Source organism: Numenius arquata, chromosome 3 (assembly GCF_964106895.1).
Source record: "Numenius arquata chromosome 3, bNumArq3.hap1.1, whole genome shotgun sequence".
NCBI classification, from domain to species: domain Eukaryota; kingdom Metazoa; phylum Chordata; class Aves; order Charadriiformes; family Scolopacidae; genus Numenius; species Numenius arquata.
Genome location: NC_133578.1, coordinates 64070012 through 64092709, shown reverse-complemented (window position 1 = coordinate 64092709; position 22698 = coordinate 64070012). Strand labels below are relative to the sequence as shown.

The window sequence follows — 22698 nt, the reverse complement described above, 5'->3', positions numbered from 1 at the left end:
TGGCAACTCTAACGACCAACCAAGAGAAGCTCTTTAATTGGTCTTAGTAAAAGGCAAGCCTTTAACTGACAAAGTGACGCTTCTACCACGAAACAATGAAGAGTTAGGCAAAGAGTGTGCTATATACATAATGGTTAGAGAAGGGTTTGTTCTGAGAGGTAAAACCAGGCATTTTTGCATAGATGGATTGAAATAATGATAAATATTCACTGGAAGAACATATATCTGTAGAAGAAAGAAGAGCACACGCTCTTCCCAAGGAAGCCGCTATACGCAGTAATAAGTTTCACTCACTGCTTTACACTTGTGCATAGTCTGGGTGAGAGATAAACACATTCTATTTTTAGTCACAAGCATACAGTATGCAGTTCTGAAAATAAATTAATGTAGGACTTGATAGTAACACTAAAAAAATGGGTTTGATTTTTTTTTTTTTTTTTTTTCACAAAAATATTTTATAGCACCTTGGCAGGAGTGGAAATAGAATGAATAGGTCAAATCACTTAACTTCGTAAGATATTTGCAGTACTGTCTCAATAAATAACTCAAGAAGTGCTTGCAGCTTTTCAGTATTATTGGTTTTATAAAATTTAAATATAAAATATTCCAATGTAAACTTTTCAAGACACACTGGAGGGGGAAGTGAAAAGAGGGGAAATCCTACTACCTCAATATATAAAATCAGGCGAACAAGAAAGAAAAAAGATTCCAGATACACTTTCCTTATTGTCCTGTTACCCATTCACCCAGAGTAATTTGAAATATTTTTCCCTTTCCAGTTTATCTTGGTATCTCAAAGCTCATTCCTCAAGGGAAAGCTTTTATTTCTCATTTTAACCTTAATTGGCATTTGAGAACTATCAATTCAAAGAATTACACCTTCCCACAAACTGAAGAGATCATTTGCAAATCCGTAATATAATCAGATTAGTGGTAGCGCCACTAAAAAATAGTTTTTCACTAAATGAGCAAATACGTTTAAATGGCCATATTTCTCCTACTATTTGAAATTTTGCTCAAGAGGCCTAATAACCTATTGTGTATTATTAATTGCATTGTAGTTAATACTTGTACAAAACCCTTCCACTGGACGACAGGGCAAAGGAGATCTTGCAGACATGAGGGATCTTGCGCTCATTTGACTGCATTAGCAGTATGTCTCCAATACAGTGTGTAAATGCAGCTGCTGTGGTCATCCCTATAACTACACCCTCTCTGCCCTACCGCCTCCAAACAGGCAGAGATAATTCTGAATCTATATACTGACAGCACCCACTCATGAGAATTATGTTTCTTGCCCTGCTGTGCAGCCATTCCTAATTCCTCTCAACGTTTTGCCTATCCCAAAACCTGGAAGAACATCAGTCTTTGTCAGCCACCCTCATCTGCATAATTGTTTGCGACTGCTGCCTTCAGCAGGGAACAGAAGTCATGGTTCCTTGGAATCTGTATGAATGATATAATTAGACTTCTGTATAAACAACAAAATCACGCAAGAAGGCAGAATCCTACATCTTATCCTGTCCCAGATAAGTACTTTAAGCACTGGGCTATCACCAAGCTTCTTTTACCGTGATGCTTTTGGTCCCTATGACCCTCACAGTCACTATTGTTGAGTGCCTCCAACTGGCAGGGAAGCATGCGGAATACTCACCTAAAATACCGGCTGACTGAAAAACTCCACCCAGTCTTCATCTGCACTGATTCCGCACTCTAACTTTCCAAATACCATTTCTAAGCATTAGCACACTGTGTAAGAGGACTCAGCCGCCATCAGTACAGCCTCGTAAGGAAGGAGGAGCCTATTTTCAATCACTGTTTAAACAAACTGGCTCTCAGCTGAATGGAGGCACCCAGCGTTTCTCCATGTTCTGTATTTTCCTTGAAAGAAGTTGAAATTAAAGGCAAGTGCACTGAAGAACCACTGGAAATGCTTAAGTGAGAAGGGAACCATCTAAATGAAGCACACTGGGTTTCCATCCAAAGCAAACCCCTTTGCCTGCAGATAGTACAATCACCTTAGGAAGGTGTGTGGAAGCTGGATCTTAGCTCACAGGTAGAACACAGAAATGGTTTCGAGGAGATGCAGTGTTTCCCTAAAGCTTGCTATTTTCAATTTTCCTCTACAAAAAGTCTGCACAGCTGAACTCACATTCACCAAAACCTTTTGTATCAATAAAGATTACAATCTGTGCCTTAATTTCATTGGAGAAAAAAAGAGCATCCCAAGTGTATAGAAAAACCCTACTGTGTGTATATATAAATATATACACATATAGATATAACCACAACAAAATATACCTGTAGTCATCTTCCCTTTACCTACCAGTGATGACCTTGGGTTTTTTAGCCATATATTCCTTCCATTTCTTGGAACTCAGCTGAGCAGGGGATGGGATCACCACACTGCTTACATTACATGGCAATGTAAATAAAGCTCCCACCTAAATAACGAGAGCAAATACAATACATGCAATGTTACTGAAACCTTTTTTACATTTAATTCTTGAGCTACCGATTTGGCACTATTTCAAATGTGCTTCAATTGAAGAAAAACACCTTTATTCAACACTTCTTTCATTCACATCAATTGAGATATAAATTCATCAGTTAATGATCTCTGAACTGGAGCAAAAATAAGCACAATTTTTACAGCTTGTATGTCAAACGCTGTTCTGTTTCATACATAACAGGTATTTGTTACCCATTACAAGTCTTTCAATAATCCGAAGTAAAGCACTTCTGTAGGGTAGTATCCAGAATGAAAAGGGAATTCAGAGATATAGTTGGCATCAGCGACTCTGCATTCCTTTGAAAAAGATGTAATTTTTTTTCCTCCCTACATATTGTCCTTTTCAAATAATCAGATACTGGATTATGTTTCTGTCTGTATGTACATTTCAGGCCAATAAGCACTATAGAAAAAAATGCATAAGTATGAGAATACTCAAGCAATAAAGCAATGCTTTTACAGCTATTAGAAAAGCTTAAAAACTTGTACTATTTCCAGCAGTAGACTGAAAAAAAATCCCTATGAGAAATTGTCATCTACTAAAAAGAAGCCTGAGAATGTGTTTTAACCATTTTGGCTTTTTCTTTAAAAGAACTAGTAGAAATACAAGCTCTTGGATTGTAAAGGTATTTGACCAAATGTTTGGTATCCTCATGTAAAATAAAAATTACCTGGGATATTTACCAATATAAAACTATTCCAAAAGATACTTCTGGTACAGCATTAGAAAAAGGACTTCTTTCTTTTCTGGCTGAGCATAATGGAGAATGGAGTGGCAAGGGAGGAAAAAAGTTACTAAAAACCTAAATAACAAGCTGAAGATGAAACATACAGCCTGATAATGGAACACCATCTCCACAGTAAACAAAGAACATAAGCTATTTGTGATAACCGCATCAGCATTTTCACATTGCAGGCTCTGTTTTGACTGGCATAGATTTATTTTGTAAGCACTAAAATAAAAACTTTCCTAAACAAGCATACAACACCTTAAATATTCAGGAAAAACATCTTCAAACTATGGCTTTGAATAATCATACTATCATTCCGAGGGAAAAAAAATAAAATAATAAAAAAGTAGGCTTGTAAATGTTTCAAGAACTCCTTTTATCCAAAATCAGAATGGAAAAGCAGAATATGCACCGGCAAAATAAAAAACCTTACTACTTCAGACTAGCTAGATACATTTTGTAGGCTGCACACGTGCCTGCCTTTTGCTAAAAATTAAGTTGAATTAGCTCAGAAATTATCTGTCAGGATAGGATTAAAAAGTTACAAAATGTTTTAGGAGATTGAAACTCAGCTAAGGTAAAGAGAAAAACATTCACTGGGCTTACAAAATGTCAGGACCTGTACAGCACACAACTTCAAAAGCCAAATTTGCTTTAGATCTAAATATTGAAGGAGAGAGATTATAAAGAGACTAGGTTTAAAAATATGACTCTTGGAGCTTTTGTGAGCAATATACATATCTGCATCCTTCTACTAAACCTAAATAAAAAGAAGTTTTTACCTTCCCAGACAGAGATGAAATCTGGTCCAAAAGCAGCGTAGACGTCTCCTTGACACTCTTTCTTGCCAGGCTCCTGAACAGAACAGTTTAAGGAACCTCTTCTTCACAAACAACTGTACGCATCCCTATTCTACAAATCATGTTACCATCATTTTTCAAGTAAGGACTGCAAGTGTCTGATCTTTGATAATCCAGTACCGCAAAATATATGAAATTCACCTTTCCAGGCAAAGTAGAAGTGTTATATGATGAAATATACCATTGACATCTTTAATATAGGTAGGCATAAACAGATCATTATATATATAAAATCCCGGCAGGCTTATACACCTGCTGCTACCATTGTCACACCAAGATTTGTAGCAAAAAGTACATAACAAAAGAACATAAATTTAAACTCAATACGAATACACCTTGAGATCTCTGCAGCATACACAACTCAAGAAACAACTCCTCTGCTACACCTTGCCACAGATTTTGCATCTATATAATAAAAACATGATTTTTGGAAAAAAATTTTCTATATTGTGGAGTACACTATATACATTAACGAGTAAGGATTGTGGGTTTTTTAAAAATTACACATCAGTAAATATTTCTTTGTTCTTTCCCCACAAATAGCATATACAATAATAGACAAAGTATATCCGCAATAATATCAAAAATATTATTGTTAGTGTAATTTAAATTTCAACATAAAAAAATTTGGTTGTGAATAATCAGTTTGACTGTTTGGGCAGTCTAGAATGGAATGAGTCCTTGCTAAATCTCATGCATTGTTTGCATGGGTAGATCCTGATTGTTTTCCTTCTGCTACAGACCATTATCAGTAATAGTTTAGATCCTTAAAAAAAGGATACAGTTCGAATTCCAGATCTGATATAAAAAAGGAAGGTAGATCAGAGAGAACCACCATCTGTAAAAATTCTAGTGCAGGACTATAGTAATGAAAAACCTGAAAAGAGATCAAATAAAAAAAATCTGTAACACTATATATGATGTTATCTCAATAGAACTTCAAGTGTTTTGCTGGAGGCATTTGCCTTACAAATACATCCGAAAGAGGTATAAAGGAATATAAAGAGAAAAACATTTCACAAATACCATAGTAAACATAATTATATAAAAACCAAGGAAGGTGTTTAATTCTGTTTAAGAAAACTTTCTTTCTAGAATGTCAATCACGCATTGAATGTGTTGTAACTCTCATCCAAATTCAAAGAAAAACAAGATCTACCAGGAACAGCCGAATGCAATCCAAGATGTACATATTTTAACAATGAAAATAATAATCTCTTGACTGATACCGGTTTTCATAAACACTCATTTTTGTTTTCTTCAACAAATATGATTCTGGAGTTCCCATCAAATATCTACTTCCAGTGGAAAACATGAAACAGTACCAGCAATTTAAAAAAATAAACAAAACACTTTTAAAAGGAAGTAGAAAAGGTTAGATAAATACAGAATTCATAAATAAATGAATTTGAGTATTAAGATTGAACAAAGTCTCAATTTCTTCTTGAAAAAAATTTGGGTACCGAATTTCTAAGAACAGATGAAATCTTAAGGACCTGTTTTGTGAATACATAGGAATAAAATAAGTATTCCTCAATCTTATGCAAGCATTACTTTTACGTTTAATTTTCAGTTCTGACTAGAGCTTCCCCAATTACTAATTTTCTCAGGAAAGTAAAACAGATGAATTCTAGTGGCTCAAAGAAAGATCAAGAATACTTGCCTCTGGCAAAGTGTCAGTATTCCTCGATTGTGGCTCATTTTTAACAGCAAAGCAAAAATTTAAACGTGAAGTGCTGAATGTCTTTGTTGAAGTGCTCTTTATACAAAATTCTGGAAACCTAACTTCTGATCCAAACTGGAAAAAGAGACAATAAACGCGTCAGAGAGAAAAATTATTTCTTTTCAGCCAGTTACATTTATTACTATTTTAAACAATTAGTATTATATTTGTTTCCAGCAAACCTGTAAAACTAGGTAAAAATATTACTTAGATAACCAACTTCTATATCCAAAACATTAATACTGAAACCATAAGCAGTACAATCACAAAGCTATCAGTCTTTGCAAAAAGACACGTGCTCTGCAATAATGACTTACAGAGTTACATGATAATGATTTGTGTTAGATACAAAACAATCTAATTTTGAACAAGATGTTCTAAGGCAAACATTTCATCTGGATTTCTGAAATTCAAATCTCAATACCATGATCTCATTTATCCTTTCACTGTGATAAAAAGCAAGTTGATCCCCCATGTTCCCCCAGTACGTTGCACATTACCTGTTGAATTATGCTGTCAAAACCAAATTTGGCTTAAAGCATAAAATGCACTGTACCATACAAAGTTTAAATGATGTACTCAGATGCTTTAAAAAAATAATCATAGCTGAAAAAAAGTTATTTTACCTTTCTTTCCCATATCCGAATCTTTCCTCTCCAGAGTTCTTTTAAATCAATAATATTCATGACATTTTCTGAAGATACAAAGTCTGCTGATAGATAGTCTGCAATCTTTCGCCAACTACTGTAAAAATAAGGAAGAATTAATCAGTATTACAAATTAACATGCAGTGCAATTTGACTGAATTTCCCTATTACCTCTTAGCGCTGAATAGTCTTGTGGATGTTAAGACAAACATATATAGCTTTATATTTCACGAAGTATAAAAAGTTATAGAATTGCTGGTTCAGGCTCTGTAAAGGAAGTTATTCATATGCTCCGTGAACGTGACAGCAAAGAACTTTGTGAGACATCAAACAAGACTGGCAATGGCAAGCTGCAGGCATATCACAGTAAGGCTGGGTGCTAGAAGCCAGAACAAAGAGAGGTAGCCATCACTGGGGCTATTGCTAGCCCATCTAGATGGTTTGTAACCTTGTAAGTAGAGACATGACTGCAGCACAAGTATTATCCAAATTCCACAACAAGAGAGAGAGAGCATAGCCAGTATCTGAAGGACCTACTGGCAGTCTGTCTTCTAAGAGAAATCAGCACCCAACAGGAACAGAACAGGAAGAGTAAGTGAGAGAACTTTCATCAGAGAAACTCTATGCCCAAATGGCCTCACTTACATAAAAGGCAGCAGAAAAAAAGTTATTCAGTCAAAAGCTGGCTGCACAGGAAGATACCAATGAGCACTGAGATCAAGTGCTCATGAAAGTCACTGCAAGAAGTTTATCCTCCTCCATATACCGTAGGAAGTACTACATGGTAGGTATAGTAGGTATACTGCTTATTCTATCCAAGGACTCGGCATTCAACTTTTTAATTATAAACAGTTCTATTAATCTAGGATTAAGTTAACATAAAGACATATTCTATGAAGCAAAGGACAAATCAGACACTTTTTTCCTCCATTGTATATAATACCACAGATAATATAAAATTTAAAGTAAAACCAGCAAAGTTATGTATTCATTTTACAAAAACTGGAAAACTGCAACCAATACAAGTTGCATATATGTAGCATAGTACATCTTCAAAACATAGTATGCCCACTGAAGCCACTAGTGATGGAAAGAAAAAAATATTTTACCTTTTGCTCTCATAGAAACAGGAACTTCAGAGGACTTCCTATTTTGCCTGCCCCTCTGGTTAGGGCATGCATTTACAATTCATTAGCACAAGTAATTCCTCCCCTCAAACAATAATAGAAGACACACCTATGTATTTTCAAAGTATACATGTACAGTGCTCAAATACTGCGTTTATTTTAAAACACTGGCATATACTAACATAAAACAAGAGTGACGTTGTTTATACACGTAAAATAAAAGGCATACCCTTTAGAGTCAGTTGCTGCAATAGTGATTTTCGCAGAGTGCCATTCTCTCAGGTGTTTCAGGGCACCGATAGCAGGTAAGCAGTCTTTTAACTTGGGTCCATCTCGTTCAACAGCCTGCAGAATTACATCAACCATGGCTCTGCCTATAAACACAGTTATATATGACTCAAAGTACCATTACTCGGAAAATGATTCAATCATTTAAAGAAAAGTACTGATTATCGCTGACTGCAATGAAATGGGCTTAAAGATCAACTTCAAGTAACTTCAGCAAGATTTAAAACACTTTTCAGACATTTTAGCTCATCTCTCGCTGCTCTTCTTAGATTAACACAAAATAAAGTTATTTTGCCATTCACTTCTTTATCTTGGTTCTGTACCTTTCTCCTCTCTCACTCAGCATTGTATTTGACAGATCAGTTGTTTCCAGTACAACAACGCTATGTCATTTTCCATCTAACACCTCTAAACTGCTATTTTTCATTCTTTCCGCATTCAGTTCCTTTGCTATCCCAACTCAACTGCTGCAACACTATGTAACCCGAACACACAAGGTGATACGCGTCTCCAGTTTATAAAATCCTAATCCAACAGTTCTGATCTATGCTCCTTCACAGCTTCTTGGCTCCCACCCATGAGCAATCAGCTGGCAAAGCAGGTGTAAGCCTGACGTCAACACCTTCCTTTTTTTTCGTAAAAATTTCCTATGGTTCCATGTTGAGTTTCATATTGCTTACTGTCTATTACTACTTTGATGTCATTTCAGATGGAAAAATTAATCATATAAATAGCTACATAAGTCTCTACTGAAATACAGCCTTCCAAAGAAACATGCAGCAAACTACTCGATAGGCTGATCTGCAAGGCCAACCATGCTCAAGTTCCTTAAACTGCTTGCAAGAGCTGAATACGAGTTAATTCAATTAACAAACTAACATCCCCTGAGTTTCTCCATTTGACTATGACTTTACCAGCTGAGCTTTTAGAGTAATAACAAACAAGATAAAAGAGCCATCTCTTTCTGAGTTTAAGAAAGGTTACCTGGGGCAGGCAGTTTATCAGCTAACTGATGCAGACTTTCTGCAGCTTCATCATAGATACTGAAAATGAAGAGAACATGGTTGGAAACAAAAAGGTAATTTAGAAATAAGAAGTTACAACTGATGAATACTACCTGATGTAACTATCTTATACCTTTAAAATTCTGCACAAACATATCTAAGCAATGAGATTTATTTATCCCCCCTTCTACTGAGGCAGAAGTAGGATAAATGACATCAAAACAATCTTCAGTAAAACTGGAAGTAGGATTCAAGATGGTCAGCTTTCTCTTAGCAAGAAACTTCTTTTTTATATATATATAACTGTTAGCTGTTAGGAAAATGTTCAGTTATTCTATAAAAATCACTTGTATCTAAAAAAAAATAAAGCTATGTTAAACAAAAAAAAAATTATTTTCAGTAGTAGTAGGGGATTGTTCATAGTTAAGTGTTGCTTTGGTAATAACTTGTACTTTTAAATTTTCTTGATTCCCTTGGGTTATTACTGTTAAATATCAGATCACTATGCTTTCAATAAAAATAATAATATGCATACTCGGTCATAGACAGTGACTCTCTACTGTTATCATCTTCTTCCTCAAAATTCTGTATGGCTCCCAGGCATTCATCAATACTTGTTTGGAGAGAGTCTTCATTTCCCTGTGTGTCAAAATTTATCTCTTCCCAGTCAGAACTGCAGAACTAATCATAGAAAAAGAACTTTGAACATCACAGTTTTAACTTGTACTAGAGACAGGCAGAGAGTTATGGAACTTATATTTTCTCTTACCTGATAATAACCACATATAGCATGGCTTGCAAAATACCATTTCTTTACACCTGGAATACCAGCCATTGAACATGCTGAAAAGAGATAAAACCATTATTTAAAATAGTCAATCCACTACAATCTATTCTTCCTATTATAATGAGCATCTCTGTTGAAAGACTACCCAAATCATTTACTGTGCCACAGTCACTTAAGGTATACTTTACTTTGGCATCATAAATAAGATCTAAATATATTAAGGTGTAGGTTAGTATCTAGGTAACTGTCTTAACTAATAATGATCCTCTGACTGTTAATAAATAAGAAAGCTTTCAACCTCCTCTTCCTTATGGTTGATATTGCTCTCCATTTGCAGCAGTTGTATCATACCTAAACTAAATCACAACTTTCATAAATAAGGTTTATGCAGTTCACAAAATGAGATGCTCTCTCAACATTTCTGTGCAATAAAGAGAACTAAAATTGAAAACAGCTTAACTTTCCTATCTTCGTGAATCACAATTCCCCATGTGAATCACAATTAGGTGACAGCTGTGACAAGATGAGCTTTAACAGCTCAACACAATATCCAAACCAAGTAAAGAACCAAGAAAGCACTTTTTTTAAAAAAAAAAAAACCAAAACAAAACATCAAACATCCAACCAGAAAAAGTACTAAAGCAGATCTCCAGAAATCTATTTTAAGATGACAAAATGATTTAATAAATATTCATGGTTAGGGTTCTGAATTGCTACCCAACAGCAAATATTGCTTCCGCTGAAAAAGTCAGAAGACATCATAGAAGTAATGAAAATATCAAGCTGCACACAAGAAACAAGCCCTTTCCTACTCTACCCGGCTAAGATAGATTGGAATTTGCCATACTTTCAAAACCCCTGTCTTTCATTTCTTGTACACAATTTAATCATCTCCTAACACACCAGCAGCTGAAAGGACATCAGCTCTCCATAGAGATGGCAGCAGCAAGAGCAGTCCCACCTGTGGGTTTGGGCACATGGCAGAAATCAGGTTTCCTTAACCTTCTGACTTGTTTCACCGGGATCATAAAATGTGCCGAGGCCAATTCCTTGGTAACATTTGCCTTCCCCTATTGTATGTTACCATGTTTACCTGGGAACGCGCTCACATCTGCATTCAGAGATGAGTTACAGCTTTCTTTCAGGAACTGACAAACATCTGCAGCAGTCACAGCTGAAAAAACCAAAACAAAACCAAACCAGAGTTTTCTTAAAACTACTGAATTGCAGAAGTTAAGTCTTGCTTCCTTGCAAATACAGTATAAAGTTCAGTTTAATATTAGAAGCTCAGTTTAAAAAAAAAAAAAAAGAAAAAACCAAACTGTCAACTACAGATTTGCAGGAGTTTAAAAAGAGGAATTTTGTAAAATTCCCGTTGCGGTAGCACACCTCTCGGGAACGCTCTACCGTGCTTTGCAGCAGCGTCACGGTAAAACACACAACCCCCAAAGTTTCTGAAGGTCCAAGTTATTAAAAACCGACGAAAGAAAAAAGAAAACAAGGTGTTTAATGAGGTAGGGACGCAGAGAACCCTGCACGGGCGCAGACCCCAGACCAGCCTCCGTGAAGGAAGGCCCCGCCGAAGCAAGCCCGGGCGGCCCCGCGGCTGGGGCTCCCCACACGGCGCGGCCTCCCGCCCCGCCGGGCCCCGGGTCCCGTCTCCCCGCCACCGTACCCCCTCCGGGCCCGGGCCCACCGGCCGCAGACCCCTCGCCCCGGCGCTCCCCCCAGCTCAGGAGCAGGACGTAGCGGTCCATGGCCGGACGGGACGGGAACGGAGCTGCCGCCGCTGCGAATGGCCCGCGCTGCCGCCCTCGCACCGCCCCTCGCAGGGCAGCGCTTCCGCTTCCCGCCGGTGCGGAGGCCAAGGGGCTCCGCTTCCCTTACCCTGGTTCCCTTCAGGGCGGCCATGGCCAGCTACACCAAGGCGGCCCAGGTGAGCGCAGCCCCCTCCTCCTCGGTGCAGCCTGTGCTGTGGCGGCCGCCGCCACCTCTGAGAGACCCCAGCAGCCGCCACGGCGCGGAGGGCGGCCGGCAGGGAGCGGGCGGGCGCCGGGAGGAAGGGGCAGTCGGTCCCCAGGGCAGGGCCGGGCGGGCGGCCTCCCCTGGTGTTGGCCCTGAGGGCCCACTGGCAGGAACCGGTGACCTTCGGTAGGTGGGTGCCTGTCCCTGAGGAACGAGGTTGCCTGCTTGGGGAGGGCGGCTCAGGCCGTTCTGGGCATGAAACTGCGTTTGGAGGGAATGTGCCCTCCACTGAGAGGGAAGGAGATGTTGGGCATTAAATAGCGCACAGCGATTTTACAGTTCAGTTAGCCATAATGGAAGCTTGTGGCAAGAAATCTTCATTTTTGAATCAAACCCTTCGGGGCTGGTAACCTTTCAGTGTTGTTACTCCCACTTACGTTGGGAGTGTGCACAGCAGTGATCTCCGTCCATTTAAAGGTTATTTGGAGGGGGTGTTTTTGAATATTAGTATTTCTTCTAGTGTTTTGGAGTGTAAAAAAAGTGTTGATCTAATTAGAGAAGCTACATCTATGTATGGTAGTGTGTTCTTCTACTGTGCTAAGTACCACCTCTCTTTCTCTTCAGCAATGGGCTACTTTTGCCAGAGCCTGGTATCTTCTCGATGCGAAGATGCAGCCACCAGGAAAAATCGCAGCTGCGACTGTAATCAGACTTGAAGGCAGGCACAAACCTATTTATCATGCACTAAGTGAGTATTGCAGTAGATAAAAGCAAATTTGCTTTCCTTCCCTTGTATTTTTCTTCTGATTTCAGTTTTAAAATCAAGCCTTGTAAATTTCAAATGTCTTGGTTGTCCTTCACATCTTTTTCCTTCATACCCCTCTACAACCTTATGTCATTGTCATTACAAATCCATATAAAGCTCATTATGAATTCATAATTTATTTTTAGTAGTTGAATTACAGTGGCTTGGGCTTTCGTTTCTTTTGAATCCTTGAAGTTTAGATGTAAAGATTTAATTCGCAGTGCACGCGATGAAGCACTGATGGGATTCTTGGTTAGATTTTCTGAATGCTACCTTTTAGTAGCTGTACAACGCCACAGTCTTGGGATGGTTCTTCATTCTGAATAAGGTGCAGAGAAGTCCTGTCTTCGTGAGCCAACGGACACAAACTGAGACACAGGAGATGCCCTCTGAACATCAGGAAACTTTCTTTTTTACTGTTAGGGTGACTGGAAGTGGTCTTCCAAAAGGTTGTGGAGTCTCTATCCATGGAGATATTCAAAAGTTGGTCTTGCTTGAGCCGGGGGGTTGGACAACCTGACCTCCAGAGGTCCCTTCCAGCCTCAGACATTCTGTGATGATGAGCCTGATGATGAGGATGATTATTTGTAATACTGTAGTGCCTGTCTCACCGTGATGATAAAAAGATGATCCCTCATATCTATGGTACAATTTTTCCTGTAATACTCTTGCATATTTTTCAAGAGTCATTACAGAAACATGAAGGAGCATTAAACTTTTCTCATGCATGTAGAGTGTACCTACTAAAATTATACTTGATCTGTTTTTCATAATAGAAGGTAGTATTTGTAGTGTTCTGAAGTTTTGAAGATGTTTTAAATACCTGAGTTCTGCTGTTGCAAATCATATCTTATCCACAAGATGTCACTGGAGACTAAGGCTGTCTGAAAAATAAAGCACACGCTGAGAGGAAATGGATTTGGTTGTCCTGCGGGAAAGATGTAAAGATCTTTGATACTTTTATGTCCATGAAGTTATAAAATCCTGGAAAGTCATTTCAAGGATACTTTAGACCAAATAAAGTTATCCTATAAATCAGTACCAAACGTATTACACCTGAGATTGACATGGATAGGTTACTACTACTGAGAGTCATTTGGTACTATCTAAGAGAGCAAAGTATGTATGAATTTGTGGTTGGTGTACTTAACACTTCTTGTTGTTCTTTTTTTTTTCCCTGGACTAACAAGAAATATTTTATTATCTGTGAGATAACAGTTCACAGTTCCTTACACAGAATAACATTGTGGGGATTTTTTTGTTTTGTTCTGTTTTTAATTTGGTACCCAGGTACCTTTCTATAAAATTCTTATTTATTTATTGTGTTGAAAAGTATCAAAAGGAAAGAAGTCTTATTTCATGTATGTTTATTTTGTGGTTGAGGGATAATCTTTCATTATTCTCCAGAGTCTCCTGTTTTTAGATGCTTAAATAAGGGCGTACAGCCTTGTTCAGAAGGTCTGAATGGGAATTTTTAGGTTTCTTCTGCACCTCCCCTTCTCTCTACCCTTATCCATTTGCATCCAGTCTTTGTGAGTAGGCTCACAATACAGAACCAAAAATGGTGGGCTAGATTTTTTAAAAATGGGGCAATCCCGATTCTTTCTGTTGGGTTGTGAGAAGGTGTAGGTGAGCCACTTCTGTTGCTTGGGTAGGATTTGCTGTTGTCCTCTGCATCATCAGAGGAGAAGGCTAGGCTAGATGGAAGTGTCCCACACACCCAATCTGGCCCAGGTTGCAATGTTAATTTATAATGGCTAGAAGCAGCAGCGAAGACTTGTCTTCTAATGAAAGATCGGGCAAGTAGTTTGTCATTTTTGTGAGCTAGGAGTTGACAATATGATGCCTACATTTAATTACCTTTTAGTCCTTAGTTAAAATATAGGAGGAAAAATGCAGGTACCCAAAGCATGTGTTTTTACTGGGTGATGGAAATTACTTAAGTTACAAACATACAGAGATGTAAAAGGGATTTACTGTGGCCACTTTGTTTTATCTGAAGAGGTGCAATGTATATGCTGTATGTAACAAATTGCATACACCATAATGTAATAGAATATACTGGCCTTGGATTTTGTGTATTTCTTGAGGAAATCTGAGCTTTATGTAATGTGTATATATGTATATCGCACACTTTATAGTCGTTATTTTGGTTTATTACTCCTATGGTTCTTTTAATATTTTCCACTAATTTCTGCCTTGTAGGCGACTGTGGAGATCATGTTGTCATAATAAATACAAGACATATTGCTTTCTCTGGTAACAAATGGGAACAGAAAGTATATTCTTCACATACTGGGTAAGCTTTATAATAAATATTCAAATGAGCTAGTGGAAAATTTAATAACATACTTTCTTAATAGTCAGTCTTTGTTAGCATATTGGTTCAAAAGGGTGTTCCTACTTGTATGGGTTTTTTTGGTTTTGCATGTGTTGCGATGTTTAAATTGATGCAAGCCTTTTTGGGTTTGTTTTTTTTTTCTCCGTTTTATTTCCCCAATGTATGTTGTTAGGAAAATAATCTAACTCAAAAGTAGTCAGAGCAATTGAGTAAGCCAGGGTGTTTTGTGTGAAGCCATGAACCCAATGATCAGGACTATTCCATTTACTAAGCAGTAGAAGACATTCCTATTGGCACTGCACTTTGAATACATATACAGTTGCCAACTTCAATTACTTTATCCTACCAGTATCTGTTTACCTCACAGTAAATATAAAGATTGATATATTATTGAATCAGAAGGTGGAAAAAGAAAAGAAAAGAAATTGGGAAAACTAGTAAGAAATGAGATGCTTTCAAGATGTACTGATGTATATGATAGTGTATAATATGTTATTCTGGCAGACATAAGTTGTTTACAGATGGAAGTGCAATAATCAATTACAGACAGTATGGCAATGATCAGTTCAGTCAAATAAGAACAGTTGTTTCTGTTTTATGCAGTGACAACACTAGATAATAAGTGTTAAAATGTATCCAGTCGGGAGATGAATAAATCACATTGACAGCTAATTTTGCTAGTACTGATGTTTCAATCCTGAAATTCCTTTGCTGAATTGCTGAGAGGTTCTTGTTCAGAGTTGATGGAAATTAGCATGTTTGTTTTTTTTTTTCCTCCCCCCACCCCTATGACTTCCTAAAAATTTTCACTAAAGCCTTCTGTATAAGTTAGAGCACTTACATGTATAAGTTGTTCTTGAGTAAGTGAAAAGAATTGTACAATTAAAACAAATGCTTAAATCTGTGCAGCTCCCTAAGTGGATATGTTTTAATGGTGTTAGGTTTATTTTCACTTCACTTAGGTTGGTACCTAGTAACATAATTAGATCAAAATGAAACCCAGCTTTACCTGACATCCATGTAATTTCTTGCACCACTGTATCATTCATTTAAAGTATGTGCATAAATGTGAATTAGTGTAACTTCACCATATCACACAGACTTTAAAAGGATGGATGCATTGCAGTAAAAGTCAAACTTTATTACGGTAGATACACCAAATAATGCTAAGTTATATTTAAAATAGTAAGAAAATAGTGAATGTTGTTCAAAATGTTTGTCTCATATGTCAGCCACAGACTAGTTGTGAATCTTAGTCATCTTAAAATATTTCGAAGTTTTGCATATCTTATTCCCATTGTATTCTGGAGCTGTGATGGTGTATTTAATAAGCAGTTTTAAAAACATATCCATCTACTTGTGAAACGCAAACCTCTTAATACTCAAGTGAATAAAGTGCAAATGGCATTAAACTTAGCTACTTGGCAGGATAGAACCTCTCTAATACAATATAGTTGGCCTTGGGAGAACAACTTCCTTTTTTGAAGGCTTATACCATTACACTGTTGTTTGAGATTTAGTGATATTTGTGTTAACATCACAGTTGAGCACACAGTGTTAAGCTTGTGTGTTTGTTCTGTTTTTCTAGCTATCCTGGTGGTTTCAAACAAGTGACAGCAACTCAGCTGCATTTGAAGGATCCAACTGCTGTAAGTGTTTCCCCTTCTTCCCTTTAATTTGTTGATTTAATTAGTTCCCCTAAACAAAAGGGGTTCGGTCACCTGCATGTCTAAAGCTAAATTACATTCTGCTAACAACTCTTAGAAGCTTGGCTTGTGACAGTGTTTTTGTAAACAGCGTGTTTTGAGGGTTAGATTGTTAGGTTGTGCATTTTTGTGATTCCATGCTGTCCAAATGAGCAAGTCAAGTTCATTTGACCGATTCACTTGCTTTTAGTTTCAGAGGTCTGACCTTTCTCATAAGTGAACTGCCTCAAGTTAGATTTAGGTAAGCTGTGCTTCAGCTTCACGACTCTACTACTTTTTTGAGAGCCAGCAAGAATAATGCTACTCTTAAAAATGTTGAAAAGTACACCTGCCTCTTTCTTCCAGTAAAATTCAACTGTAGGTTTTGTTAAATTATTATTTTTTAAAATCTTTTCTGTAATGTTATGTGTTCATGGTCTGTGAAAGAGGTGGAAATGATGATTACATTGAACTTAAGCCTCTTTACTAAATGTCTGTATCAGACATTAATTCTGCTGAACATAAGTGTTGATGTGTTTGTTACTGATTAAAAAAATAGGGTGCTTGATACAAACATTTTGGGATGTTGACTTACACAGTTAAAAAATTACTTTTACTAAGGTTTGAATGGAGGGCTGAAATCTCTAAGTACTAGTGTTTCAGAACGTGATATGAGGATATGTTTATTTTTGGCTTTGAAATGCTTTGGCTTGGGTCACCTTATATATAAAACATAGAAATTTTCCTTTTCCTAGAGAAACATTATCTACTGTAAAATTCTTGGGTTTTGTCAATTATTTTTTTACCTATGATTTAGAAATCCTGCTTTTTCCCGAGACTCCCGAGACAAGATGTTGCACAAGTACTCAATAAAAAAGCAGTTGCCATGTGAATTTGCCTGGTTTTCATCTCTACTTATGCAATTTCTTTATTTAAAGTGAGATGAAATCCCACAGCCCAATGTTGTTTTCTGTCTAGAATTTTTCAAATCATGCTTAAATGCTGTTGAGAACAGGCTCTAAAATAGTTGCAATTTATTTGGGAATTATTGATAGTTCTGTGTCAACAATGGACTTTTGAACTTTTTCCATTTCGGCTTGAGGCAGCCGCTGTGCACTGGGAGGCAGTGTAACACAAATAGTTTGGTAGGGCCTGAGAACTGGATGTCCTATAAATTACCTTCTGGCATTCATTCTGAAATACCTCATTTCTTGCCAAACTCGGAGATGAATCTCCGTGCAAACAGAGGAGGATTAAATGCATTGCCAATAACTAAAGCATGTTGGACAGAGGCTCAGAAAATGGTGATGTGGCTCAAGGCTGGGTCTAATTTAGCCGAGAAACTTTTTTTTTTTTTATACAGAATTGTGGAGAACCCTCAGCAATTAATTCTTTCATTCTGTTGAATAGGAAGCATTCGGATGTGCCTCTTATAAAGATATCTCATATGTATTTTTGTCATAATTAATGGTAGTGGATGGTAATTTGGCATGATATGTTCTGTATGTGTAGCTGTTACAGGTTTTGACTTGCAAGTGATTTTATGGCTAGAAACGTTTATTTACTAGTTGAATTGTTTTGGTGTGAGATATATTGAGATATGGCAAAGATGGAAATTATGATGTTGTTTTATTAACATGTTTTATTTTTAGAGCTAGCTATTAGAACCTGAAAAAGGATTACTGTAAAGAGAGCAATTCCTAGCCTAAGCAGCATTTGGATCTTCAAAATATTATCTAAATGACACATAGTTATTGTGGAGACTTTTATAAATCACTCTATTTCTCTTTGAATTAAAGAGAGACCTGTTCTCTTTCAATCATGTTAAATTCAGTGCTGTGAAGCCAGTGGAATTGGGTAGGTTGTAGGAAGCAGGCTGTATCTTTCTGTGGAGTCAAAGTCTTCATTCTGTAAAGCGTTGCCTTCATCCTGCAGGCTCCTGCTTCTTCTCTGCCCTTGGTCCTGTTGTCTCCTGCTTCCTCATCCTAGTACCGCTTCATTAGATGAGTCAACATTATTTTTTGAAATAGAGCTATTACAGAAATCAAGGCATTAAATTAAAGGAAGAGACTACTTCTGAGGAAAAGGATGTTGACATAACACCTTGTAAACTTGTGTGTAATGGATATGACTATTTTCGGTTTATGTAAGAAATAGATTAAAGCTTGTAAGATTCCCTGAGCATGTGTATATAGGAGGATTCCAGTACTGCTTAGCGCTGTCTTTACTGACATATGTCTAAATTCAAACATACAAATCCCCAGGATAAATATTATTCAATTTCAGTTTTGTTTAAACATAGTTTCTAGTATACAGAGATACTGGTTTTAGGAAAAACTGGTATATGGCTAATAGCTGATTAAAAAAGTTATGAGTAATCTGATGCAAAAGGGTATAGTTTATGTTTACATGGAGGGTTGAAAGTCATAGGTATAGTTGTCAGAATTTAGACATACTTACTGCAGTATGGTTAGATGATCATCCTAGATCGTTTCTAGTTCCTTCATAAGGTACCAAGGTAGGGATGGATAATGGTTGGATATTCTCACAGAGATTAACATCATTCTATCTGTTTTTCTAGCTTTGGACTTTTATGTTCCATTCAGGTAGTAGTTAGTGCTTCCGAAGGATTTGTGCTGAATTTTGAACATGCACAAAAAGCCCTTGTGCCTATCGTAAGTGTTTAATCTCAGGTGTGTAATTTTGTGTTTGAGATTAACATAAAAGATACTTAGAAGTGGAAAAAAATAGTAATCTGTCAATGTGCGGCAATACAAAAACAGGTCTGCATAGTTGGTGTTTTGTGTAGAACTTAAAGTTCCATGTTCATTGTGCCAAGTTTTTCAGCACTTTGGAGAAGTTTGATTTTATGGAAGGGTAAAGATTACAGTGTGTTGCCAAAAAGTTATCACAAGTAAATAGTCTAGCACATTTTTACCTTTAGCACCTTTGAGTTCCTTTGGGAGGCATGGGGAGGGGAGTGTCTGAATCTGTTTAAAAGTTCTAGTATTTTCAGTTGTCTGCTCCTCCAGAGAACAGCAGAGAATAGCTCTCGTCTATTGGACTTGGCCAGGCTAATGGAGGAAGTGCCTATTGAAGAAAAAAATAGCTTCTTCACATTTCAGCATTTTCTTCCTCTGACTTAGATTTAGTGTAAATTCCTGGACCACCCATAGATGAGAGTATTAAATACATTCTTTAGGTGCGGCATAACAGCTTGGTGCTCTAGTTCAAAACAGCCTCTCTATTCTTCAGGTTAATATCATACTAATATTCTGTATGGTATTACTACTCCCTCAGGATATATATTAGCGGACAACATTAATTTCCATTGTATGTTGCTACGAAAAATCTGTTTGAAAGGTTTGGTGTGTTTTCTTTGCCAAGAGAGTCTTTTGAAAATAAAGGAAACAGGTAAACTTTTTATTTGAGATGCATGTGTTTGGAATGCGTAGAAGTTTGGAGTTTTCGTGTTTGTTTTTAATAAAATTTGCAGAAGGTTTTTTTAGCTGGAAAAACGCTGGTAGGCATGAGACCAACACTTTCAAAATTAGGCTTTGAAGTATTTGATACAGGAAGACTAAAAGATGTACTTTTAAATCTCACAGATTTGAGAGGGAGCAAAGATTACTTGGAAAAAACTTTCTGGAAAAATCTTATGGCTTTTAATTAAAATGCCTGCAAAATATCTTGACAGATGTAATCTGTAGAAGCAGGTAGTAATCCTGTCAGGACAAAGTTTTCAATCAATTTTTGTTATTTCTAGTTTTAAAAGTAAGCAAAACTTGGCGCTTCTTTTTTCCTTTTTTTTTTTTTTTTTATTTTGATTATTTATTTTTGGCTGCATCAGAAACTCCTCCAAAAAAAAAAAAAAAGAAAAAGAAGTCATGTTTGGCTAATACCAAATGCTCAGTGAGAGGATTGACCTTTGCAACATTCAGAGGCTGTATTACCTCTGACAAAGAAATAATGGGCAATAATTGTTCCGAATGAATGTTACCTGCTAGGGAAGATTATTAAGCCAGGCGGGGTGGCTCTAGGGAAGTCTCCCCTGAGGAGGCCTCCGGGGTTGTCGGGGTTCTGGTTTGTTCAGCTGCTGGCACTGATAGGAAGGGGCTTAAAATGTTCTCATTCTCCTATTGAATGCTCTTCAGCAACTGCTTGCATGTATGGACTTGCCATTATATCTGCATAATAATAATCTTTTGAAGAAAAGCTCAGATAGAAAACATGGTTAAGTCTTGCTGTTGGTATTTGAGAGCCTATTTTCTTTGCATCAGTAAGGGATAGGTAATATAATAAGAAGTGCATACTTTAAAGTCACTTACTGAAACACCGGATATAATAGCATTTTCTTTTATTACTATAGAGTAATGTTTTTTAATTAAGTAGAGCAAAACTTCAAAGTCTGGATTAGTAAACACACAGAAGTTAGTATGGCATGGGCAGGAGAATATTGTTACAGAACCTGCTATCTTAAAATCTCTAGGTGCTCTAAATAAGTCTTAGAGCTGGCTTAGAAGTAGACAATAATAAATACTTTGTTTTTAAAAAAATCTTAATCCATTTCTTATTTGAATTTGCAAGGCAAATTAATATATTAATTTAAAGAATACATTAAACTTCTAAGTTTTTAAGTACTGAACAGTAGTGGAAAGTTAAATGGCATGCAATTGGAGTTTAATTTGTCTGTGACCAAATAATTCTTATGGCAGTATTAAGTATGTTCCCTTTTGCTGTGCTACTCGCACAACTCTCGGAGGTAGTAAGGTGAAGTTCTTTGTATGCTTTTATAACATACATAATGAAACGAACAACATCAAATACAGATGAGAAAACCAAAAACTGGTAGAGGAAGATGTTGTATCAAGCTGTACCTCTGAGTAACTGGTGTATCTCCTGAAATTTTTCTAGGTTTTTTTTTGGTATGCTCTGTAATTAATCACTCCTGTTTTCTCTGGAGCACTGTGTCCTTCCCATGTTCTAGAGTTGCTTCCTGGTGATTATTGGACTTAATTCAGTTGTTAGGGTAGACATTCTTCTGGAAATTCGGCCAATTATTTTGTGCTTCTCAGGCCCAAGAGTGGTATTGCTCTGTTGATTTCCTTCTTTACAGTATGTTTTATCTGGCAAAGAATCTTTCTCAGAATTTGTTTCCATCAAGCGTAGTCTGCAACTTGCACATGAGCCAAAGCCTATCACAAAAATTTAAATGTTAAAGCTTCACGCAGTGTTTCAAATAAATATATTTTTAATTTATTCGTACTCATAAAATGTTACACCGTGGAGTAAGGGACTGAAAGTGCAAGAGTTTTAGTGGAGCTGCCTTCAGATTCCTTTCCTCCTAATTAGCCCTTTAAATTGGAAATTAAAAAGGTAATGTCATATAACTGTGATTAAAAGCATGTGTATACTCACTATGCTGTGAGTCTATAAATTAGCCAACTTGAAAAAAAGGTATTGCAATATTCAGGATGACGGTTGTAACTGCAGCCAATAAGGATTTTGTAATTCAAAAGAAATCAGGGCAAACAGCATTCCAGTACTTCAAAAATCTCCAAATATTAATGCTGTTGTTGCTGTATACATCTGATGGTGGAAGTCTTTACCTGATGGAGAAAGTGTCATGGCCTTCAGGAGTATTTATGAGGATATGGAATATTACAGGTTGCTAGTACTAAAGATAAGGATTGGGTAGAGGAAGGCAGTAGGAATCCATAAATAACTGAATAAACTGTTAAACTGTACTAATTAGTTTTAAAATGAGACTGAGGTTGCAGCGAGACCTGTGGGTAGGTAGACCTCTTTGCCGGTTTGAAGTCCCGCAGAAATCAATTGGGTTTTATACCTTTTATGTAAAATTAAACTCTTGTTATTTTAATAGTTCAAAGTAAACATAATCACATAGAAAACAATAAGAATTGTCTTTTATTAGATGTGCGTTACAGGCACTTAGAAAGATTTTTGTTGTTAATTGCTTAAAGAAACAGCATGTTCTGATGAGTGTTTTCAGGGAGCATTGAATCTGGGTTTAGGTTTTGCGTGAGCTCAGTAGCAGACTTTTTCTTGCAATTCCATACCTTTTTATTTAGGACTGGTTTATTTTTAGTAAAACTTGAATGTGTTTAGGTTACAGGAGAGTCCTTACTTAGCACCCTGTAAATATTGCTGCTTGGATCTGCTTTTTCTGTTGCACAACCTTACTCAAGTTGCAAAAGCAGTC

The 22698-nt window shown here is 36.9% G+C and overlaps 2 protein-coding genes across 2 annotated transcripts in view; one reads left to right on the top strand and one right to left on the bottom strand.

The window, feature by feature from the left end:
• The window catches only part of MTBP (MDM2 binding protein), a 29216-nt gene extending 17780 nt beyond the window's left edge, over positions 1–11436 (bottom strand). The window contains exons 1-11 of the mRNA XM_074145448.1: positions 11355–11436; positions 10773–10853; positions 9662–9735; positions 9428–9573; positions 8873–8931; positions 7830–7974; positions 6453–6570; positions 5767–5901; positions 4886–4980; positions 4026–4098; positions 2327–2444 (exon numbers count right to left, since the gene is read on the bottom strand). Coding sequence (XP_074001549.1) covers positions 2327–2444; positions 4026–4098; positions 4886–4980; positions 5767–5901; positions 6453–6570; positions 7830–7974; positions 8873–8931; positions 9428–9573; positions 9662–9735; positions 10773–10853; positions 11355–11436 — 1126 coding nt within the window. The remainder of the gene's footprint in view (positions 1–2326; positions 2445–4025; positions 4099–4885; positions 4981–5766; positions 5902–6452; positions 6571–7829; positions 7975–8872; positions 8932–9427; positions 9574–9661; positions 9736–10772; positions 10854–11354) is intronic.
• Positions 11437–11529: 93 nt separating this feature from the next.
• MRPL13 (mitochondrial ribosomal protein L13) overlaps positions 11530–22698 on the top strand; it is a 33703-nt gene continuing 22534 nt past the window's right edge. Inside the window, exons 1-4 of the mRNA XM_074145507.1 lie at positions 11530–11615; positions 12269–12392; positions 14655–14748; positions 16379–16439. Of these exons, the coding sequence (XP_074001608.1) occupies positions 11589–11615; positions 12269–12392; positions 14655–14748; positions 16379–16439 (306 nt within the window). The 5' untranslated portion in view covers positions 11530–11588. The remainder of the gene's footprint in view (positions 11616–12268; positions 12393–14654; positions 14749–16378; positions 16440–22698) is intronic.